The following is a 22,867-nucleotide window of genomic DNA, read 5'->3' on the forward strand; positions in this document are numbered from 1 at the left end:
ACTAGTCTATGTGGGAGAATAATGAAGATTATGTAAAATGGAAAACAGGAGTGGAAACAAGAAAAAGTTCTGCGAAGAGGTGCAATTGGAATTGATACTCTAAGAGAACGCAAAGTAAGTGAACAATAGTGGAATCACCATATCTACAGTCTAAATGGATTGAATGTAATTTACAGGTGAGGGTTGTATAGTTTAGAAGTGTACAGGCAGGTTCTAGGAGAAATCTTAATGGTGAAGGAAAAGCTATCTGACAAATTAAATGTGATGAACAGAACGTAGAATACTATATTTCATTTGTGAAATTACAAATACGGTCACTTTAAGATGCTATAAACTAATCTATGCATACTTGACAATAAAAACTATAAATCATAAAGGCATGAGAAATGCGCTTATTTAGAGGTATCGACAACGTATCTACCGGCAATTTGACCTTTCTCCATCTTCTCGTAAATTTCTGGTAGAGTCGACAAGCCAACAACCTTTATTGGAGACTTTACAAGACCTCTGGCAAAGAAATCCAAAGCTTCTCTGGTGTCAGCTCTGTTTCCTACATAGGATCCGACAATGGAGATAGACTTAACCACGTGGTTGAAGACATCAGAACAACACTTGGCACCAGCTGGCAAACCAACCAAGACAACAGTACCATTGGCCCTACAGTATCTAGTAGAAGCTTCAATAGCAGCTTCGGACACGGAAACGTTCACAATACCGTGTGCACCACCGTCGGTGGCCTTGACAACCGCACTCACGATATCCTTTTCCTTCGTGAAGTCGATAAACACTTCACCACCAAGGGAGGTGAACAACTCTTCCTTACCTTCGCCACCATCGATACCGAGGACTCTGTAGCCCATAGCCTTGGCATATTGAACTGCCAAAGATCCCAGACCACCGGCAGCACCAGAGATGGCCACCCAGTGGCCTGCTCTCAAGTTGGCAGACTTCAAAGCCTTGTAAACTGTGATACCGGCACACAAGATTGGGGCAACTTGGGCTAAGTCGGTTCCTTCGGGAATACGAGCGGCTTGCACAGCATCCGCGGTAGCGTACTGTTGGAAAGAACCGTCGTGGGTGTAACCAGACAAGTCTGCGTGAGGACAGTTGGATTCATTACCCAATTCACAGTATTCGCACGCCATACATGAACTGTTCAACCACTTAATACCGGCAAGATCACCCACCTTCCAGCCTCTAACGTTGTCCCCGATGGCAACAACAACACCCGCACCCTCGTGCCCACCGACCAATGGCAACTTCGTTGGCAATGGCCAATCACCGTGCCAAGCATGCAAGTCTGTGTGGCAGACACCCGAGTACTTGACATTGATTAGCAATTCGTTGGGCTTTGGCTTTGGAACTGGGATGTCCTTATGTTCCAACTTACCGTTGGATTCGTAGAAGATAACACCTTTTTGAGTTTTTGGGATAGACATTGTGTACTGTGGTATAATTGATAGTTGGTAGTTGATAATATGCTTGTTGTAGCTTGATATTCTATATAGTAAGAGGAAACAAGAAAGAAGTGATAACAGATGCGATAACACCAAGAATAACTCTGTCTCAAGGGTGGAAAAGAACCTACATTGCCCGTCTATTTATATGTGATAGTCCTAGTGTAATTGTACCCACATAAAACCCCATTTATGCTGTACCTTTTTTTTTTTCATCCTCCAGAATCTGAAATTCTCTTATTTCTCCAACTTATAAGTTGGAGATGGCCGTTGTTCCGGTGGCAGGTCAGGCCGGTGAAGATGTCTGTGGGTACAACGTCATTTTTTACTTTTGGGCGGAAGCCGTTGGTGAAGACAAAATCCCTTAATTGAACATTAGAATAGGTGATTAGAAAGGCAGGATTAATCAGATACACAGACTGTGACGGGAGAAACGGATTATAAAGATAATTTTAAGATAAGATTAGTTGCAGTTCTTGACGCTAAAAGGTCTGAGAATCATTATTTCCGTTTTATTTGCGTCTACGTTTTGCCCCTTTTATCAATTATCACTTAAAAATAATACTTTTTGGGAAAACGATTTTTTGATTACTCTCTTCAAGACAAGCAATGAGCTCTGAAGACGAATTGGGAAGCATTGGTACCGTGTCTCACGGTAGCGCCATAAATAAGGGCACTGAGAGTGTTCTGCCCGAAGTTGATGAAGAAGTAGAGACTTTACTGGAGGATGTCTTCACGTGGAACATTCCAGACTGGAATGAGCTAACGAATCCAAAGTACAATTCTCCGAGATTTAAGATTGGTGATTTCGAGTGGGACATTCTGTTATTTCCGCAGGGGAACCATAACAAGGGTGTTGCGGTCTACCTGGAACCCCATCCAGAGGAAAAATTAGATGAGACTACGGGGGAGAAGGTGGCAGCGGATCCGGACTGGTATTGTTGTGCTCAGTTTGCCATTGGCATTTCTAGGCCCGGCAATGATGAGACTATTAATTTAATAAATAAATCTCATCACCGGTTCAACGCCCTAGATACAGACTGGGGATTTGCCAATTTGATAGATCTGAACAACTTGAAACACCCCTCTAAAGGGAGACCGCTCCCTTTCTTAAACGAAGGAAGTCTAAATATTACTGCGTATGTACGCATTTTGAAGGACCCTACCGGCGTCTTGTGGCATAATTTCCTAAATTATGACTCCAAGAAAGTAACCGGCTATGTTGGATTCCGAAATCAGGGTGCCACATGTTATTTGAATTCGCTACTGCAATCTTATTTTTTCACGAAGTATTTCAGGAAACTAGTTTATGAAATACCCACTGAACATGAAAGTCCAAATAATAGTGTTCCCCTGGCTTTACAAAGAGCTTTCTACCAGTTGCAAGTGTCAGATATACCATTAGATACGATGGAGCTTACCAGGTCATTTGGTTGGGACACAGCAGAGTCCTTCACTCAACACGACGTGCAGGAATTGAATAGAATCTTGATGGACAGACTGGAAAACAACATGAAGGGGACCCCCGTAGAGGGAAAGTTAAGTGAAATATTTGTGGGAAAAATGAAAAGTTATATAAAATGTGTCAACGTTGATTATGAATCTGCTAGAGTGGAAGACTTTTGGGACTTGCAACTAAACGTCAAGAATTTCAAGAATTTACAAGAATCTTTTGATAATTACATTGAGATGGAACTGATGAATGGTGAAAATCAATACGCTGCTCAAGACTATGGCTTACAAGATGCCCAAAAGGGTGTTATATTCGAATCTTTTCCCCCAGTTTTGCATTTACAATTGAAAAGATTCGAATACGATTTCAATTACGACCAAATGGTGAAAGTTAACGACAAGTATGAATTTCCTGAAACAATTGATCTGTCGCCTTTTGTTGATAAGGAGGTCCTAAAGAAATCTCTGGACTCGGGAGATAAAAGTAGGAATCCGTACGTTTACAATTTACATGGTGTGCTGGTTCATTCTGGTGATATATCTACAGGTCATTACTATACTTTGATAAAACCTGGTGTTGAAGATCAATGGTACCGATTTGACGATGAGAGAGTGTGGAGAGTGACCAAGAAGCAAGTTTTCCAAGAGAATTTTGGGTGTGATAGGCTACCTGATGAAAAAGTTCGTACCATGACAAGGGAGGACTATCAAAATTATATCATCCAGCGTCATACAAGTGCTTATATGCTTGTTTATATACGCCAAGAACAAGAAGAGGACTTACTGCGTCCAGTCTTGGAATCTGATGTTCCCAATCATGTGATCACAAGAGTAAGAGAAGAAATCAAAGAGCGGGAGACGAGAGAAAAGGAAATCAGGGAAGCTCATCTGTACGTTACACTCAGACTACATTCAATGAAAGAATTTATCCATTATGAAGGATTTGACTACTTCGCGCATGACGGGTTCAAACTCTTTGCAGAGGATCTCAATGACTCCAATATGCAGCACATCAACTTGAAAGTTTTGAAAACAACCAAGTTGTCAGATGTATTTTCAACTATTAAGGAAAGTATGGATATTCCAAAGGAAAGGGATGTTAGGTACTGGAAAATGGACTACCGCAGAAATAACACTTTACGTTTAACACGACCTATCAATTTTGAATCCGTAGATATCACTTTGCAAGAGGCATTAAAAACTGAGAAAAAAAGAACTTTAGAAACAAGATATGGTGAAGAAGGTGTTGCTAGTATTAATGAAGATGATAAAACGCTTTTGGAAACAGTGTCCTTCTTGGACCTTTTCATTGAGGAACCCTACTTGGAGTTACAATTTTTGAGCAGATTGAAGGAAGCTTCCCTAATCCAGAAGGCTCAGCTGGATGATGAATTGATTTCCAACATAAGAACAAATCTTCCAAAATTGACAGAGGGAGGAATCGAGCCTCTTTTTGCTACAGAAAATAACTCGATTTTTCTATTTGTGAAAAAGTACGATCCACATACTCAAAGGTTATGTGGATTTGGCCATTTTGCTGTGAATCAATTGCAACAGCTAACTAATTTATCTGCCATCATTAAAAACAGTATTGAAGATTCTAACGAAAAGTTGGTTTTCTACGAAGAAGTGCAACCTGGAACCATAAATGAAGTATATATGAAAGAGACAGTCTATGATGCTGATATAGACACTGGAGATATAGTTTCATTCGAGATCCCAAATGCTGTTTTACCAGATACTTTTCCTATTTACCCAACGATCAACGATTTTTACTCTTATCTGAGGTACCGTGTGAAATTGAAGTTTTCCAAAGTCGACGGTTCAAGTGAAGAATATGGTGTTAGCAACGAAATTCCAGAGAGCTTTGAGTTCTGGATTTCCGCTCATGCGCCCTATGATGACCTTGCTAGAATGGTGTCGAAGTTTGCGCATGTCAAGCCAGAATACCTAAAGATATTTGCTCTCTATTCTAATGGAAAATTTGTGCTGAAGTCAACCTCACTTCTGAATGACTACCTTTTAAAAGATTTTAATTGCGATCAAATACCACCTTTTGCGTTTGAAGTATTGTCTGTACCTTTGAAAGAATTGGAGCGTTTGAGGCCTATTAAATTGTATTGGCTTAAGGATAGTTATATACATTACCAATGCTTTGAATTTGAAGTTGCTAATGATTATACAGAATCTCAGTTTCTTGAAAAAGTTCAGCACAAGATCGGTTTCACTGATAAAGAAAAGGAAAACATTTTACTTTGGACTAACTCAAATTTCCAGTTTCAAGGTTTATTATCAGATCAAAACACTTTCAAAGATGTGAGTAAAAGTTCTTTACTTTTTGGTAGGATACTTCCTGAAGAATCGAAGTTGTTTAAAGAATTAAATCGTCTAGAGAATGTACAAGAATCTTCATTGGAAGATTTTATGGATGACGAAAACGTAACAGATAGACCTATAGAAGATGAGCAAGATCTAGGTATGGCAACAGAAAGTTCTGGCGATGTGAAGGGCCGTATAGTAGTTGTTCAGCAGTATTTCAAAGATCTTGAAAATAAACACGGAATATCTTTCTTGTTCAATTTGATACCGAACGAAGCATTTCCTAAGACAAAAGACCGTTTACATGCAAAGTTTGGCCTTGGGCAGAAAGAGTTCTCAAAAATCAAACTAAGCATAGGTTATTCCACCGAAGAGGGCACGGTATTCAGAACTTTACAAGGATTTTTGGATGAAGAATTGGAAAAGGTTATATTGTACGATATTATGTCCAACTTAGATTATATCTATATGGATCATCCGGATAGATTAAGATCACACTCTTCCTATGATAGACCAATGATCATCAAAAACTGATATATATTACTGTTACGTCAGATTTTGATGCTTCTCTCACTTTTTATATTTTTTACTAAGATGCTCTCAGTAGCCTACACTTTTTGATTAGGTAATGCTTTCCGGGTTTTATTCGCTTTGGGCGATGCCAAGTATATATGCGCCTATATATATATATATATTGTTCAACAAATGAACTTGTCTACAAGAGAGGAAAATAGACTGAACAATCTATTATACAAAAAGCATAAAATATACACTTTACAAAAGACGTGTAAATAAACAATATCATGATGGGAATGGAAGAGTAGGGATGGAGGAGGAATATCCCTTATCCATTCAGCTAATTCTTAAGAAAAAAGGAATAAAGAATTGGGCGTGTGAAGTTTCATTGATTCAATCACTTGATAGAATACCCCAGTATTTTTCAACACCATATTGACCATCTGCCTTCCACAAATCATTGAAAGCAGTGAATAAGTAACTTGAAGAACCACAAGAGCTTTTAATAGAAGAAATAGCAGCTTCTTGGTTTGCCTTAGATGGAACAGCTTCGCCATATGTATCCCCCTTGGATGGCCAACCAGTTTCGGTGATGACAACGTCTTTTTTACCGCCACAAGCAGTGTAGACTCTTTCGATCTGTTCAAGCACCCAAGATCCAGCATCTTGAGCAGCAGTATTTTTATCGAAGTAGGCATGGGCGTTCACAGCCATATAGTCGGAGTAGTTACACAAATCAGGATTGTTAATAACAGCAATGAAGGTATCAACGGAAACAATCGAGCCTGTATAACCAGCAGAAGTTAAAGCGGATTTTGCAGTGGAGATATATTCTCCGACTTGAGTGGCAGTTGCAGATCCTTCATTAACTAGTTCGTTACCTACAGAAATAGTGGTAACATCATCCCAGGAGCCATAAGACTCAATTGCAGACTTAATAGTATCAACAGCTTCTTGAATTTTATCAACGTAATATATTCCTAAGAATAATTTCTGGCTTGAAGTTTTAGCTTGCAAGACATTTTCAACTTGACTACAATCAACACCATATAATCTGATGTTGTCAAAACCAGTCAACTGCTTCAGTTCTGAGGCGACTTGAGAAGAGGACTTACACGAACCATCATCGTTGTAAGGGCTGTAAGTAATCCCTTTAGCACCGGAGGCTGAGATACTGGATGAAGCGGAAGGTGAAGATGAAGATGAAGAAGAAGATGGTGAAGATGAAGATGAAGAAGAAGATGATGATGATGAAGATGAAGAAGAAGGTGATGATGATGATGATGATGATGATGATGATGATGATGATGAGGTGGATGAATCAACAGGAGATACCGTGCTCGAAGACTTAAGTGTGGTGGTTTCTTCTTGGGAAATGATAACGTTGGCCGAAGTTGTCGGTTCCAAAATGGATGTTGTGGTTTGAGAGACAATGGCAGCGCTACTGGTGGTGGCTACAACTACATTCTCGTTAAGTGGGACAATTGTTTCCTTGCTGTTACCAGAAACGACGACGGTGACTTGCGCATGAACCGTTGCGGTTACTACATCACGTTTTTCATGTTTATGGCGGATAGCTGGAGCTCCTAGAGCTCCGATTAATAGTGCAGAGATAGTGAAGAAATTTGAAAAACGCATGGCCGGGACACTTTTCTTGCGTTATTGATACTGCTTTTCAACAATTTAAAAAATGAACTAAGATTGATAAAGGAAAGACGTGACAGTTGGATGCTCAATTCAATATTGCAAAAGTATAGTATCTATCTCTTCGTTAGACTATATAATAGATGAAGTAGGAATGGAAAATTTTATTGTACGCATTTATAGATACATTTTAAAACAAACTCCACACATACATCCTTCTTCCCATTATAAATACTACAGTTTTGAAACATAAGTGGAAATGAAGGCTTATGGCTACGGCTCTATGTGAAGAAGGACCTGTGCACATAGAAACACGAATGGCCTTCAGGCGCGTGCGAGGTTTGTTACCATATTCTAATGTTTCAACGCGAATTTTTTCGTCCTCTACCAGCTCCTTTTTTCGCGCAATTGAAGTCTTGGCATTTTCTCTCGCGCTTTTTCTTTCTCCATAATCCTCGAGGACTTTTCCAGAAGAGGTAGATTGCTGGAAATGGCATTTCGCGAATCTAGACCGAAGATCTCTGGAGATCTGTAAAGAGAATATATTTGTCATGGAGGGCTTAGATAAAAAGAAATCCTGTTTGCCTTTCTTCAGAAAAAGAAAGAAAAGTCATTCCTTTTGATTATTACCATTCTTACTCTAAAGGCAAGTGGAGAATTGGTACGGCTCTTGTATATGGCTGTGCACGCCTCGGGAATAACTGTTTTTCCCCCACGGGATTGCCTTGCCTAGTGAGGCAGTGCACATTAAATCATGCGGGTAATGATGAGTCCTGAGCTCAGCGGCTATTTAGCGAAAAGTAGTAAAATAAAAACGGTCACTGAGATTTGCCACTAAACAAAAGCCATTCTTGAGGGTAGTATAAAGATATTTGGGGAAAGAAATATATCGAGAAACGTATCGAAGGGACGAGATTATGAATTTTATGAGTCCTAAGTTTGCTCTTACAGATGTCGAGTATCCTGCTTGGTGTCGAGACGATGAAGTTCCCATAACAATGCAAGAAATTAGAGATGTTTTTGTTCAACTTACTGAAAAGTTTGGATTCCAGAAATCTTCTATGGAGAACATGTATCAGCATTTAATGGGGCAGTTGGACTCTAGAGCAAGCCGCACAGGTGCACAAAATGCATTGATATCGCTACATGTGTCATATATTGGGGGCGAACATGCAAATTATAGGAAGTGGTATTTTGCCGCTCAGCTTGACTTGGATGAAGAAATTGGGTTTCAAAACATGCAACTGCATGGGAAAGCACGTCAAAGGAATGTGAAGATGGCAAAGAAAAGGGGTGTGTCCATCAAGGAACAGATTAAACAATGGAATGAGAAGGAACAAGAGTTCATCAACAATCACCCAAAAATAACGCTAACTCAAGAACAATTGGAAGATCAGACAAACTTGAAAAGTGCGGACTACAAATGGAAGTTAAAGATGAAAAAGTTGTCGCCAGAAAATATGGTAAGACAGCTGGCTCTTTACTTGCTTTGTTGGGGAGAAGCCAACCAAGTCAGGTTTGCTCCAGAATGTCTTTGCTTTATTTTTAAATGTGCGCTTGACTATGACATTAGTACGTCAAGTGATGAAAAAACAGTGCAATTGCCTGAATATGCCTACTTAAATGACGTTATTACCCCCCTTTACGAATTTCTGAGAGGCCAAGTATACAAGAAAGATTCCAAGGGAAATTGGAAACGAAGAGAAAAGGATCACAAGAACATTATTGGTTATGATGACGTCAATCAACTGTTTTGGTATCCAGAAGGATTTGAGCGTATAATTTTAAATAATGGAGAACGATTAGTCGATAAGTCACTGGAGGAGAGGTACCTTTATTTCAAAGATGTCGCATGGCCAAAAGTATTCTACAAAACTTATAGAGAAACCAGAAGTTGGAAACATTGCTTTACAAATTTTAATAGATTCTGGATTATTCATTTTGCACCATTTTGGTTCTTCACAACCTTTAATTCCCCCACTTTGTACACCAAAAATTATGTTCAGTTGTTGAATAATCAACCTACACCTCAAGTGAGACTCTCAGTGATTGCCTTTGGGGGCACAATTGCGTGCTTAGTTCAAATCTTCGCCACAATATTTGAGTGGGGGTTTGTGCCTCGAGAGTGGCCAGGAGCTCAACATTTATCAAACAGAATGACTGGTCTTCTCTTTTGTCTTGCAATTAATCTGGGGCCGTCAGTGTATGTTTTAGGATTTTTCGAGTGGGATGTTCATTCAAAATCTGCATATATTGTGTCCATTATTCAGTTGATCATTGCACTTTTAACTACTCTTTTTTTCGCTGTCAGGCCTTTGGGCGGTTTATTCCGTCCATACTTAAGTAAGGACAAAAAACATCGAAGATATATCTCATCACAAACCTTTACCGCTTCATTTCCCAAGCTGACGGGACGAAGCAAATGGTTCTCCTATGGCTTATGGATATTCGTCTACCTGGCAAAATATATTGAGTCTTATTTTTTTTTGACTTTATCCCTCAGGGACCCAATCAGAGTCCTATCTATTATGGATTTATCCAGATGCCACGGGGATTATTTGTTGGGTCCCCTTCTGTGCAAGTGGCAAGCCAATATTACGTTGGTTCTTATGTTGCTTTCTGACTTGGGCCTATTTTTTCTCGATACTTACCTTTGGTACATTATTTGCAACTGTATTTTCTCCATTATACTATCCTTTTCTCTTGGTACCTCAATTCTCACACCATGGAAGAATGTATACTCCCGATTGCCTAAAAGGATATATTCCAAAATATTGGCTACTTCAGAAATGGATGTAAAGTTCAAAGCAAAAATATTGATATCACAAGTGTGGAACGCTATCGTTATATCAATGTATAGAGAACATCTTCTTTCCATTGAGCATTTACAAAGACTTCTCTTCCAGCAAGTTGACTCTTTGATGGGAGATACAAGAACATTGAAATCTCCTACATTTTTTGTTGCTCAAGATGATTCAACTTTCAAGTCCATGGAATTTTTTCCTTCAAAATCAGAGGCAAAAAGAAGAATATCGTTTTTTGCTCAATCATTGGCAACCCCCATTTCGGAACCTGTTCCAGTGGACTGTATGCCAACCTTCACCGTCTTGGTACCTCATTATTCAGAAAAAATTCTTTTGGGTTTAAAGGAAATCATCAGAGAAGAATCCCCTAAAAGTAAAATTACAGTACTCGAGTATTTAAAGCATTTACATCCTACAGAATGGGAGTGCTTTGTTAAAGATACAAAACTATTGACCATGGAAAAGAGTTTTTTGAAAGAAGCGATGAATAAAGATGATGACGAAGACGGGCTGGAAACCCCAGATGCTCTATGCGATTCAAAGTCTAACCCTCTTTCCGATTACAATGATTCCCGAAAATTGGCTAGGGAAGATGATCTAATTAAGGAGAAAATCAATGACTTACCATTTTCTTACTTTGGCTTCAACTCATCTGAACCGTCGTATACACTAAGAACAAGAATTTGGGCTTCATTACGAACACAGACTTTATATCGGACTCTTTCAGGTTTCATGAACTATTCTAAGGCTATCAAACTGTTGTATCGGATTGAGAATCCCTCTTTGGTTGGCTTGTATCGTGGTAATAATGAAGCTTTGGAAAACGACTTAGAAAATATGGCGAGTAGGAAATTTAAAATGGTTGTTGCTATGCAGAGATATGCAAAATTCAATAAAGATGAAATGGAGGCGACAGAACTACTTTTGAGAGCCTATCCAAATATGTTCATATCTTACCTTCTGGAAGAGTTAGAGCAAGACACTTCAGAGAGAACATACTATTCATGTCTGACAAACGGCTATGCAGAATTTGATGAGGAAAGTGGGTTAAGAAAGCCAATATTTAAAATCCGCTTATCAGGCAATCCAATACTTGGCGATGGCAAATCGGACAACCAAAACCATTCCATTATATTCTATCGCGGTGAGTATATTCAAGTGATTGATGCAAACCAAGATAATTATTTGGAAGAATGTCTAAAGATACGATCCGTTTTAAGTGAGTTTGAAGAACTTGAGCTTAATTCGACAATCCCGTACATTCCTGGTATTGAGTATGAGGAAGAACCACCGCCCATTGCTATAGTCGGTTCGAGAGAGTACATTTTCTCAGAAAATATTGGAGTGTTAGGTGATATTGCAGCGGGTAAAGAGCAGACTTTTGGAACCTTATTTGCAAGAACGTTAGCAGAAATTGGTGGTAAACTGCATTATGGACATCCTGATTTTCTTAATGGCATTTTTATGACCACCCGTGGTGGCCTATCCAAGGCGCAGAGAGGATTACATTTAAATGAAGATATATATGCCGGAATGAATGCCATTTGCCGTGGTGGAAGAATAAAACATAGTGATTACTATCAATGTGGTAAGGGTCGAGACCTGGGATTTGGCTCCATTTTGAATTTCACCACTAAAATAGGTGCAGGTATGGGTGAACAACTATTATCAAGGGAATACTATTATTTGGGAACACAACTTCCAATGGATAGGTTTTTATCCTTTTTTTATGCACATCCTGGTTTCCACTTAAATAATCTTTTTATTTCCTTTTCGGTTCAGCTATTCTTCGTTCTATTGTTAAACTTGGGTGCTTTGAATCATGAAACAATAGCTTGCTTTTACAACAAGAATGCACCCATCACAAACCTCGAGACCCCTGTTGGATGTTATAATATTCAACCCGCCCTACACTGGGTATCGATTTTTGTTCTGTCAATCTTTATCGTCTTTTTTATTGCCTTCGCACCCTTATTGATTCAAGAAATATTGGAAAAGGGTATTTGGAGAGCGACTTCAAGGTTCTTGCACCATCTTCTTTCGATGGCACCGCTGTTTGAGGTATTTGTTTGCCAAGTTTACTCGAACTCCTTATTGATGGACTTGACATTTGGTGGCGCAAAATACATATCTACGGGTCGTGGATTTGCAATAACACGCCTTGATTTCTCTGCACTCTATTCTAGGTTTGTTAATATATCGATATACTCGGGGTTCCAAGTGTTCTTCATGTTATTATTTGCAATCATATCTATGTGGCAACCAGCCTTACTATGGTTTTGGATAACAGTGATCTCAATGTGCTTTGCACCTTTTATTTTCAACCCACACCAATTTGCGTTTATGGACTTCTTCATTGATTACAAAACTTTTATCCATTGGTTATTTTCAGGTAACACAAAGTATCAAAAAGAGTCGTGGGCAAATTTTGTCAAAAGTTCTCGATCAAGGTTTACTGGCTATAAAAATAAAACCATAAATGACATCTCCGAAGATTCGGACCATGACTCAAAGAAAGCAAGGTTTTGGAACGTTTTCTTTGCAGAATTATTTCTGCCATTTTGTGTATTCCTCTTTAATTTTACAGCATTTTCCTTCATAAATGCGCAAACAGGGGTCTCGGACGCAAAACCAACTAGTGCTGTCTTCCGGTTGTTACTCGTTACTTTTTTGCCAATCTTTTTTAACTCAATACTGCTTTTTCTGTTATTTTGGGTCTCTTTTTTTGTAGTTCCAGGATTATCATATTGTTGCAGAGACGCCGGTGCTGTGATCGCCTCTATTGCTCACACCTTCTCAGTTTTGGTCTATCTTTTAGATTTCGAACTGATGTGGTTTTTACAAGGTTGGAACTTTACACGTACGTTGATACTACTTATTACATGCATCAATTTAAACTTGGTTCTTTTCAAGGTCTTCACAACTCTATTTTTGACAAGAGAGTATAAAAACAATAGGGCACACTTGGCATGGTGGAACGGTAACTGGTATAATACAGGTATGGGATGGTCTGTCATTTTACAGCCCATAAGAGAATATTTCGTCAAGATTATGGAATCAAGCTATTTTGCTGCGGATTTCTTTCTTGGCCACTTCCTTTTATACATTCAAACGCCTATAGTATTGTTACCATTTATCGATTACTGGCATACAATGGTACTATTTTGGATGAACCCAAGAAATATCATCGCACATAAGAGGGTTCTAACTCGAAAGCAAAAACTGCTAAGAAGTACCATAGTTTCAAAATACTTTTCCCTATATTTTGCCATTTTATGTCTATTGCTTTTCATGCTCATTGCGCCATTCTTTGCTAGTGATTTTGTACAAAACCCACAAGAATTGTTAGAAGGCACGCTTTTCGAGGGAATCTTTCAACCTAACGGTCAGAACAACAATGATACTGGCCCGAATGCCCCATCGACAATCATGACTACAACACCACCTCTGCCCATTTTTAAAACCGTTGCGTAGGGGATGATAAAAAGTTACTTTAAATAGCTGATAAAGTGAGGCAGTGCTTACCATACTTAGCTCATTCACTGATAAATTCTCAGGCCAGCCCCGGCTATTCTTTTGCGCACTTTTGGTTCAATTTTTTCGCGGCTCGCGTTTTGTTTGCTTTTCTAATTTTACACTCAATTTTCGTGCCGCAAACGTGGAGATGGGAAAAAGAAAAGTTGGGAAAAATAACGAGATATTTCTACTTTTGGTATTCCTTAGACAGCCTGCGCGGTTTATCAGTAAAGTATCCGATAATCCTCGAGATTTGAAAAACTTTTCCCTCTGTTGTTGACACAGATTTCTTTATTTAAGAGGAAAAGTCATGGTATTTTTCCTCGAATACATTATATATCCATAAATAGTTGTGTTGTTTTATTAAACTGTTTTAAAAATTATTTTGTTTTTACTATCCTGATAAAGCAAAACAACAAAGACAGCTGAATCTCAACGATGTTGTTTAAGTCTCTTTCAACATTAGCCACCGCTGCCGCTTTTCTCGCTGGTGTAGCAACTGCAGGCGATGTCCCAGCAATTGAGGTAGTTGGCAACAAATTTTTCTACTCCAACAATGGTAGTCAGTTTTATATCAGAGGTGTTGCTTACCAAGCTGATACCGTTAATGAAACCACAGGTTCTACTATTAATGATCCTTTGGCCGATTACAGTAGTTGTTCGAGAGATATTCCATACCTTAAGAAGTTGGACACCAATGTTATTCGTGTCTACGCTATCAATACCTCTCTAGATCATACTGAATGTATGAAAGCTTTGAATGATGCCGATATCTACGTGATAGCTGATTTATCCGCTCCAGCTACTTCTATCAATAGAGACGAACCAACTTGGACTGTTGAATTGTTCAAAAGATATAAAGACGTTGTTGACAGTTTCTCCAATTATACTAATGTGCTAGGTTTCTTTGCAGGTAATGAAGTTAGTAACAACTACACTAACACAGATGCATCTGCTTTCGTGAAAGCTGCTATTAGAGACGTTAGAGAATACATTGATGACAAGGACTACAGAAAAATCCCAGTTGGTTACTCTTCTAATGATGACAAAGATACTAGAGTTAAGATGGCAGACTATTTCGCATGTGGCGACGATGATATTAAGGCTGACTTCTATGGTATTAATATGTATGAATGGTGTGGTAAATCTGATTTCAAAACATCTGGTTTTGCTGATAGAACGGCAGAATTTAAAAATTTATCTATTCCAGTCTTCTTCTCTGAATATGGTTGTAACGAAGTTAGACCAAGACCGTTTACTGAAGTTCAGGCTCTGTATGGTTCTAATATGACTGACGTTTGGTCTGGTGGTATTGTTTATATGTATTTCGAAGAAACTAACAAATATGGTTTGGTCAGTATTGATGGTGATGATGTTAAAACTTTAGATGACTTTAACAATTACTCCTCAGAAATCAACAGAATATCTCCAACTTCAGCCAACACCAAGTCTTACTCTGCCTCAACAAGTGATGTAGCTTGTCCAGCTACTGGTAAATACTGGTCCGCAGCAACAGAATTGCCACCAACTCCAAATGGTGGCTTGTGTTCTTGCATGAGTGCAGCCAACAGTTGTGTTGTCTCAGATGACGTTGACTCTGACGACTACGAAACCTTATTCAACTGGATCTGTAATGAAGTTTCATGTGACGGTATTTCGGCAAACGGTACTAGCGGTAAATACGGTGCTTACTCGTTCTGTTCTTCAAAGGATCAGTTGTCATTTATTATGAACTTGTATTACGAACAAAATGGTGGCAGTAAATCTGATTGTGACTTCAGTGGTTCTGCCTCTTTACAAACCGCTACCACACAAGCTAGCTGCTCTTCAGCCTTGAAGCAAATTGGCAGTATGGGTACCAACTCTGCTTCCGGTACTGTTGATTTGGGTTCCGGTACTGATTCCAGCACTGGCTCTTCCAAGGCTTCCGGCTCTTCTGCTAAGTCTAACTCTGGTTCTTCTAGCTCTTCTTCTTCTTCAGCCTCATCCTCGTCTTCTAGTAAAAAGAATGCCGCAACCAACGTTAAAGCTAACTTGGTACAAGTAGTTTTCACCTCGATCATTTCCTTATCCATTGCCGCTGGTGTCGGTTTTGCTTTGGTTTAAGAAGCATCGACACATAATAACACTTGATATGGTATGATATCTTATTTCCGTTGAGAGATAGTTTTTACGAAAAATAAAAAGTTGTAAGTTTAATATTTTTTTTTCTATGTATGTTTTATAAGACTCTATACGCGATTACCCACCGGTAGATCAAAATGATCATAATATTGCTGCCTTATGAACTTTTCACGTCTAAAAAAAAAAGACAATATTATAAAATATTTCTTACAGAATTACTTAACACTGTTTTTTTATTAAATTTCCTCATGCAAACCATTTATGTACTTTCTCCATAACATCAGCTGGATATCTGTTGAAAATTGCCATAGCGTCATTAGAAGGCAAAAATGATAACAATTTCTTGACTGAATTTACCAGAGTTTGGCTCTCCCTTTCAGTCAAACTTCTCTCATTTAAGGCCTGTATAACCGAATCAACTACTGCGGGGATATTAGATTGAGCGCATATGACTGGTGAATTATTTTCAATCAATTGGCTTAAAAATTGGTAGTTAAATGAGGCGGCTTCTTTGTCAGCAATTGTTGGTAACGTTTTAAACCAATTCGCCGTGTATGTATCCACGTTGGAAATGTTGGAGTTGTATGCATAAAGAATTTTGGCGATGGCTGCACTGGCATTCTCGGTGGAAGAACGATTTTCTTCCAACTTAGAACCTGGAAAATCGACAATCTGGACAAGTGTGTCTAAAGTCGGTATGCAAACGTCAGCATATGTAGAAGGGGCATATTGGGCACAAACACCGATTATATAAGAAGCAGCTTGACGAATACGAGTGTCAGAAGAAATCAAGCACTCAGTAACTTTTGGTATAAACGCGTTCTTCATACTCGCAGTTTGTTCACCCCCATATTGTATCAAATCACCGATTACTACTAATGCAAATATGACTAAAATTGGCTCACTGTCTAATAAAAAAGTGTTTATCATAGACCATATATTTTCCAAATGCTTTAAATAATGACCATTTGTAGCTTTCAAAACAGCTCCAATAGATTTGTTGATTTCGTCAAGGAGATCTTCGTCCGTGAAATCTTCCTCTTCATCAACATTTTCATTATATTCGTCACCATCGCCGTGGCGTTCCTGCATTCTTTCGAAAGTGTCGGTTAAGTTGGCAGAGATACCTTTCGTAAATCCTGCTAGTTGGTCTTCGCTTAAACAATTTTCGCCCATGACTTTAATACCGTTAACTAAAGAGTTATGATACACCTGCGTAATTTCTGGCATTGGTTCCGACATTAATCCACCAATTATTTTGGAAGAAGCTTTGTGCCATAATAACACCAACTCCTCATTTTTAGTACCAGTGGCTGCAAGCAAACAAGACAAAAGAATAGGGATTAAAGTTGCTCCAGCAGCACGAACACCGTCATGTAAGTAAAAGTCAAGGGATGGTAAAGCTATTTCCTCCATTACTTCTTTAACATATATAGCAAACTGCCCACGTAAAAGTGTCGCATAGCTTTGCAATAGTTCCATAGCTGATACTTTATCGTCAAGAACAGATGTGTGAATAGCAATGTGTTTGCCTTGGACTTGGACGACATCCCAATCAGGATATTGCTGAAAATTTGCTGCTTCCTCCTCTTCAATTAAGCCAACATCCTGTGTTGCTTTAGCAGTGATAAGTAAAGGTGGTATAACAATCGGCAGCAAAGGAACAAAATCATCTCCTAGAATTCGACAAATTCTACTCCAGCTTTGTTCTAGGTATGATCTGAGAGCATCATCTTCATCAATATCTGAGTTTTGTAAGGCGACCAAAATAGAAATTAGCTCTTGAGAATGTTCATGAAATTTTTCTTTACCAACCGCAAAACCAATCAGAGTAGCGCATTCCATACACTTACCTTTCAAAATACTATTATCTTTGTTGTTTACTTTCAAAACATTCAATAACAATGGCATTAAGGTATCGTAGTACTTGATAAACTTATTCTTTGCCGCTTCAGCAATAAATGCAATGGTTGTCAAAGCCTGTTCTTGTACGTAAAGTTTGTTGCTTTGTAATAAAACCAGAAGATTTGCCAATAGACTATCCAAATAAGGCTCAAGAATGTCTTTTGAAGCAAATTCAGAAAAGTTGACCAGAGCTGCTGCTGCATGTGTTTGAACTCTTGAGGTGCATTCTGAAGTTAGTTTTGATATCAAGGCCGGCAAAATTCTATCGTGGGCGGTTCTTTGAATGAACGGTGAGAAATCAGTAGATATTTGACCCAAAACGTTACAACATCCGTATTGTACTCTTGGATGAGGGTCATTTATTAGGGGAACAACCATATCTAGGATTTTTGGGATCTCGCCTATTAGTACATCAGCACAACCTTCAGCTGCAGAGGATAGGGCCATCATAGCTGCAAATCTCTCTCTCCATTCAGTTGATGTAATCATTTGCTGTAAATATTGAAACAATGGTGCAGCCAAATATTCGCCACCAAGTTTTAAAGCAACACGATCAAGAGCTTGACGAGCGTGATCATACGTAACTTCCTCTTCGTCGTCGGTATCATCGGATTCCATCCATTCTGTAGCATCGTCATCATCTACAGATACCTCTGTCATCATGATTAAAGTGTCCATCACTAAAATCTGTCCATAATTTGGGTTCGATTTACACATTTGAGGAGCGTTCTCGCTAAATACAGTTAATAATTCCAGAGCAGTAGTTCTTGCTGGAGGCTCCAAATCTTTATTTTTTATGACCATATCAGTGAATTGTATTATTTGGTCAAACATATCTTTGAATAACTTTGGTGCCAATTCCACTAACTCGATCAATGATTCAAAAACTGATGCAAGAGCGTCGTCCTTACCATCATCTAAAAACCTTGGCAAACTGTTTAAAAGGCTTGGTAATAAAATTCCTAATTTGGACCATTCTGATTTTGGTAGTTGTTTAAAATAGCCTACAAATGCAGTTACGGCAGCGATTTTAACATTATCGCTTGCATCAGTGAAACCGGATTCGAAAATTGGTAGGATGCTGTTGATGTCAACGGCAGTAATCAAATAGGGTACAGTGGTTAAAATTCTAAAACTGGATTCTCTAAAATTTGGGTTACCGCTTTTTAAAGACTCTATTAAAGCTTGCAATAATTCCGGCCATGCAGGTAAGTCGTCCTGAACGCATTCAGCAATTGCATCAGATAATTTGTGTCTGATTGAATCAGGTCTTTCCGACAAAAACCCTTTCAACAAGGAGGAACGAATTTGTACAAGAACTTCTTTTCTAATATGTGTTATATTTTTGGACATAATCATAAGCTTCGAAGAAGGAGGAGCTTTTAATGCTAGTTTTCTGAACAGAACAGCGGACAATGCTGCCACTGTTGTATCTTGAGAGAAGGCGGCTTGTTCAGCCAGAAAGGTCAAAAGGTACTCGATGTTATTTTCGGTAATCCATTCTTCACTAAGAGCCTTTTCAGCCACAGAACGTATTTGATTATCTGGAGAAGCAAAAGCCTGCACTATTTGCAACAAGGTGCTATTAACTTCCTCCGGTAAAGCAGACATAGCAATGGCTTCGTTTGCAATGAAATCTGGTCGTTATGATAAAGTGGCGTGTAAACTAACAACTTTTTGTATGACCCGTCTGCCACTTTGATCTACTTAGACTATTAGCCACTCAAAATTTGAACCGTGTCGAATGTCGATCACTTTTATAGCTCTTTATAAAAAATTGTACCAGTTTCTGAACCGTTTGGCCTTATTCTTCAAATAATTACCATTCGTTTTTAGTGAATTTCTTTTGCTTTTCATTCAGAGTAAAGAATGAAAAATTTTTCAGTATTCTGCATGGAATTGTTATCGTGCGCCATGATGTAGGACCCATTTTTTTTTTTTTCATATGATAGAGTATAATATAATCTTTGAATGTCATTATTTATATCAAGTTTCGAGTAATACATTATAGAATCATGGAGTGAGTATTGCTATTGATAACCTCTACGTTTCTTGAAGTTATATGTAAAATTATGATAGTAGCATACATTGGGCACGTTTTAAAGTTTAATAGTTTCTATTATATTATAAAGAGTGTTTATGTAACAAAAAACTATATATTTGCTTATGTGTAATGTACAGTGAAGACGATTAGATTCAAACCCTAAAACTAAAAATAAAGAGATCGTTAAAAGAATCGAAAAAAAGATGAGCAATATTATGAATATAAAGCAAGAGTGGATGTGGTGTATTCTCTTCTGCTTACTCTCTTTCTATATTCTTTTGGTTGCTGATGTTATTCTTCTATCTACAATGATTTTTTTGATAAGAATGCTTTTTCCAAGTAGTTTTTAACTCTACTGATTAACGGCGATTTGATGGTGGGTTAAGACGTTCCTTAGCGATTTTATATTCTTTGTTTAATTTGACCATAGCTTCTTCTAACTTAGTAATTTCGTCACCCTTTTCGACAACGAATATGGTCTTTTCATCGTTTAATTTTGCTGGAATTTCCAATTCTGTGATAACAGATTGTATAACTTCAACCACTTTATTTTCTGGAAGGTCAAACAATTCGGCTAGTTTGGCAACAGAAAAGCTTGCATAAAATCTTTTGTAAGAGAAGAAGTAAGTCTTTAAAGATTCAACTTGAACTCTTTCGGTTAAACTGTTCAATACTGTCTCCATGTTCGGTAACAAAGCCCAAGACTTTATCTCTCTCAAGTACTTAACAGAATCTCTCCAGTTACCCTTCTGCATTGATTTGGCAGCAAATAGGACATAGTCTCTCAAAGTCTCCGGTGGACCTTGAAAACTTAATTTATCATAATGTTCTAAAGAACGACGGATGGATTTTGGAGAGTATGGAATTCTCTTAACCTTAATACCAGAATAGAATGCAGTCATTCTTGGGATTTCGATTAATAAGGAACATGTTAAGAAGACGACATCGATCAAATCCAAATTGATGTGCTGATGATATGGTAAACATTGTCTAGCACGCTCATCGGCAGAAGCGTTATTACTAGAGTTGATGGAGATTCTGTGTAAAGATTGTTGACCTAGAATTTCCCTTAAATGAGAGCTCGATAAAAGATCATTCAAAATTTGATGACATTCTTCGATCAAACACAATTTGAAGGCGGATAGACCCAATTGAACGACGACTCTGTTAAATAAGATTTGAAGAGACGAGTCGAATTGGTTAATGTTAGTTTGAACTTGAGAAGTTAATAACATATCTTTAGCAGTTTGGAAATCCTTGTTTAATGCAGTGTAGTAAATGTTGTATAAAATAGCACGTTTTTGAACAGCGATGTTGTTTTGCTTAGAAAGAGTTGTTGATAAACCGTCTATTAAATTATCAACGTAATCAGTAGAATCGAGCTGGTCTTTAGGAGTGAATTTGGATTGGTACTTGGCAGGTATGATTGCCCAAGCAGCAGTTTCCATAATTTTTATCAAGTTTTCGGATTTATAATAGATATGATCCAATCTTTTAACAAATGGACGCGTCAACGCTCTTTCCAAGTCGTGTTCATCTTTCAAAGTAGCCTCAAAGTACAACTGGGTTCTCAAGATCAAGTTATAGACAGATTGTTCATCTCTCAAACGAATCAAATAATCACTAGAATGAGGATCGATGTTTAATAAGGATTTCATGAATTCGTCATCTAATCTTTCGACAAACGAGAAAATAGAACCTAATATCTTCTTCACACCATCGGAATCTTCTTTTGGTTCGTCTTCAATAAAATCAATTGGATCAGCGAATTCACTAACCTGATATGTGTCCATAGTTTGGTCCAGAATAGACAATAGTTTACTAATATCATTAAAAGAAGATTTCCATTGGTCAATTGGTTGATAAGAAAGATTAGCTGAAGCATCGAATCTTGATGGAATTAATGTCAAGTAGGCCATTATAAATTCGTAAGGTTTTTCAGCTACAGTCAATAACTCTTCCAAAGTAGCAATCAAAGACTGTTGGTTAACAGTTTTCTTACCTCTTGAATCAATAATTGTTTGTAGTCTGGTGAAGAAGTCTTCTTGAACAGCTAATTCATTACCTTGAGATGAAGAAATTTTGAATCCATTAGCAGAACCCTCTAGATCAGCAGTTGGTTCCTTATCAAAGGATTCAGGATCATCTCTGAATTTAGCCATAGAGTCCTCGTTTTCTCTAGAAACCTTCTTGACTCTTTGCTTTGTGGTATTATAAGCCCTGGCGACGGCTTTATTTTTCAAATCAGCTTGTTGAGTATTATTCACAGCGTCTTCCACTTGTGCAACGACTTTGATGAAAATGTTTGGAGTCCCCCAGTTTTGTTGTTGGGCCCTAATCAAAAGACGGGAGATTAAATCAAACTCATTGGAAATGGTCAACCAGTCATCAGAATTCTCAGCTTGGGAGATCTTGTTATAAACATCTTGCATTTCATCCAATAGTTTTTCCTTGGCAGATTTGACAACTTTCTTGTTATCTTCATCATCGGATTCTTCGTCACTGGAATCATAATTGGAATTTTTCAAAAATTTATTCGATCCTCCTCCACCTTGTTTTCTAAACTCGGATTTTTTGAACCAGTCAGGACCATAAGGCTTTGCATCAGAGTCATCAGAGTCTACATCAGCTTCACTTTCACTTTCACTTTCATTGAAGAAGGAGTCATCAGATTCCTGGTCTAATTCAGACTCAGAGGAGGAAGAGCTTAATAGATCTTCTTCGGATGAAGATAAAAGATCTTCTTCGGATGAAGAACTGGCAGCATCGTATTCATAATTAGACGAAAAGAAACGGGACATTTTCGTGGATCTGGGGCGTGGCAGGCTATTGTGTGAAGATTGCAAATATGTGCCTTGTTCTCCTTTTTTCCCTTTTGTATTATTTGGTTAATAAGTGCAACTGCAAACCGGTAGCTAGATTTTCATTTCTTTCAAAGCTATTTCTTCTCATTGAAAAATTTTTCAACGGCGAAAAAAATGCAAAAAAAAGTTTGGTCGTTTCCAACGACTAGAGGAAAGTGACAGTAATAATAACGATCGTGTCTCTAATATATACGTACTTACCCACTGTATAAAGAAATTTCA

The 22,867-nt window shown here is 38.1% G+C and overlaps 7 protein-coding genes across 7 annotated transcripts; 3 read left to right on the top strand and 4 right to left on the bottom strand.

Annotated features, from left to right (window-relative positions):
- Window positions 1-392: 392 nt before the first annotated feature.
- On the bottom strand, window positions 393-1,439 carry ADH2 (alcohol dehydrogenase ADH2; the record flags this gene model as incomplete). Its single annotated transcript, XM_056225032.1, has 1 exon — window positions 393-1,439. The coding sequence occupies one exon, from the start codon at window positions 1,437-1,439 to the stop codon at window positions 393-395; it is 1,047 nt and encodes a 348-aa protein (XP_056078890.1).
- A 627-nt stretch (window positions 1,440-2,066) lies between these two features.
- UBP15 (ubiquitin-specific protease UBP15) lies at window positions 2,067-5,762 on the top strand (the record flags this gene model as incomplete). The annotated part of the gene is made up of 1 exon (XM_056225033.1): window positions 2,067-5,762. One exon carries the CDS (start codon window positions 2,067-2,069, stop codon window positions 5,760-5,762), a length of 3,696 nt encoding a protein of 1,231 aa, XP_056078891.1.
- Window positions 5,763-6,137: 375 nt separating this feature from the next.
- Window positions 6,138-7,382, bottom strand: SCW10 (putative family 17 glucosidase; the record flags this gene model as incomplete). The annotated part of the gene is made up of 1 exon (XM_056225034.1): window positions 6,138-7,382. One exon carries the CDS (start codon window positions 7,380-7,382, stop codon window positions 6,138-6,140), a length of 1,245 nt encoding a protein of 414 aa, XP_056078892.1.
- Window positions 7,383-8,305: 923 nt separating this feature from the next.
- Window positions 8,306-13,666, top strand: FKS3 (putative 1,3-beta-D-glucan synthase; the record flags this gene model as incomplete). The annotated part of the gene is made up of 1 exon (XM_056225035.1): window positions 8,306-13,666. One exon carries the CDS (start codon window positions 8,306-8,308, stop codon window positions 13,664-13,666), a length of 5,361 nt encoding a protein of 1,786 aa, XP_056078893.1.
- Window positions 13,667-14,146: 480 nt separating this feature from the next.
- Window positions 14,147-15,814, top strand: GAS1 (1,3-beta-glucanosyltransferase GAS1; the record flags this gene model as incomplete). Its single annotated transcript, XM_056225036.1, has 1 exon — window positions 14,147-15,814. The coding sequence occupies one exon, from the start codon at window positions 14,147-14,149 to the stop codon at window positions 15,812-15,814; it is 1,668 nt and encodes a 555-aa protein (XP_056078894.1).
- Window positions 15,815-16,078: 264 nt separating this feature from the next.
- PSE1 (importin PSE1) lies at window positions 16,079-19,348 on the bottom strand (the record flags this gene model as incomplete). The annotated part of the gene is made up of 1 exon (XM_056225037.1): window positions 16,079-19,348. The coding sequence occupies one exon, from the start codon at window positions 19,346-19,348 to the stop codon at window positions 16,079-16,081; it is 3,270 nt and encodes a 1,089-aa protein (XP_056078895.1).
- A 792-nt stretch (window positions 19,349-20,140) lies between these two features.
- NIP1 (translation initiation factor eIF3 core subunit c) lies at window positions 20,141-22,582 on the bottom strand (the record flags this gene model as incomplete). Its single annotated transcript, XM_056225038.1, has 1 exon — window positions 20,141-22,582. The coding sequence occupies one exon, from the start codon at window positions 22,580-22,582 to the stop codon at window positions 20,141-20,143; it is 2,442 nt and encodes an 813-aa protein (XP_056078896.1).
- Window positions 22,583-22,867: the final 285 nt, after the last annotated feature.

Source organism: Saccharomyces mikatae (genome assembly GCF_947241705.1).
Source record: "Saccharomyces mikatae IFO 1815 strain IFO1815 genome assembly, chromosome: 13".
NCBI classification, from domain to species: Eukaryota; Fungi; Ascomycota; class Saccharomycetes; order Saccharomycetales; family Saccharomycetaceae; genus Saccharomyces; species Saccharomyces mikatae.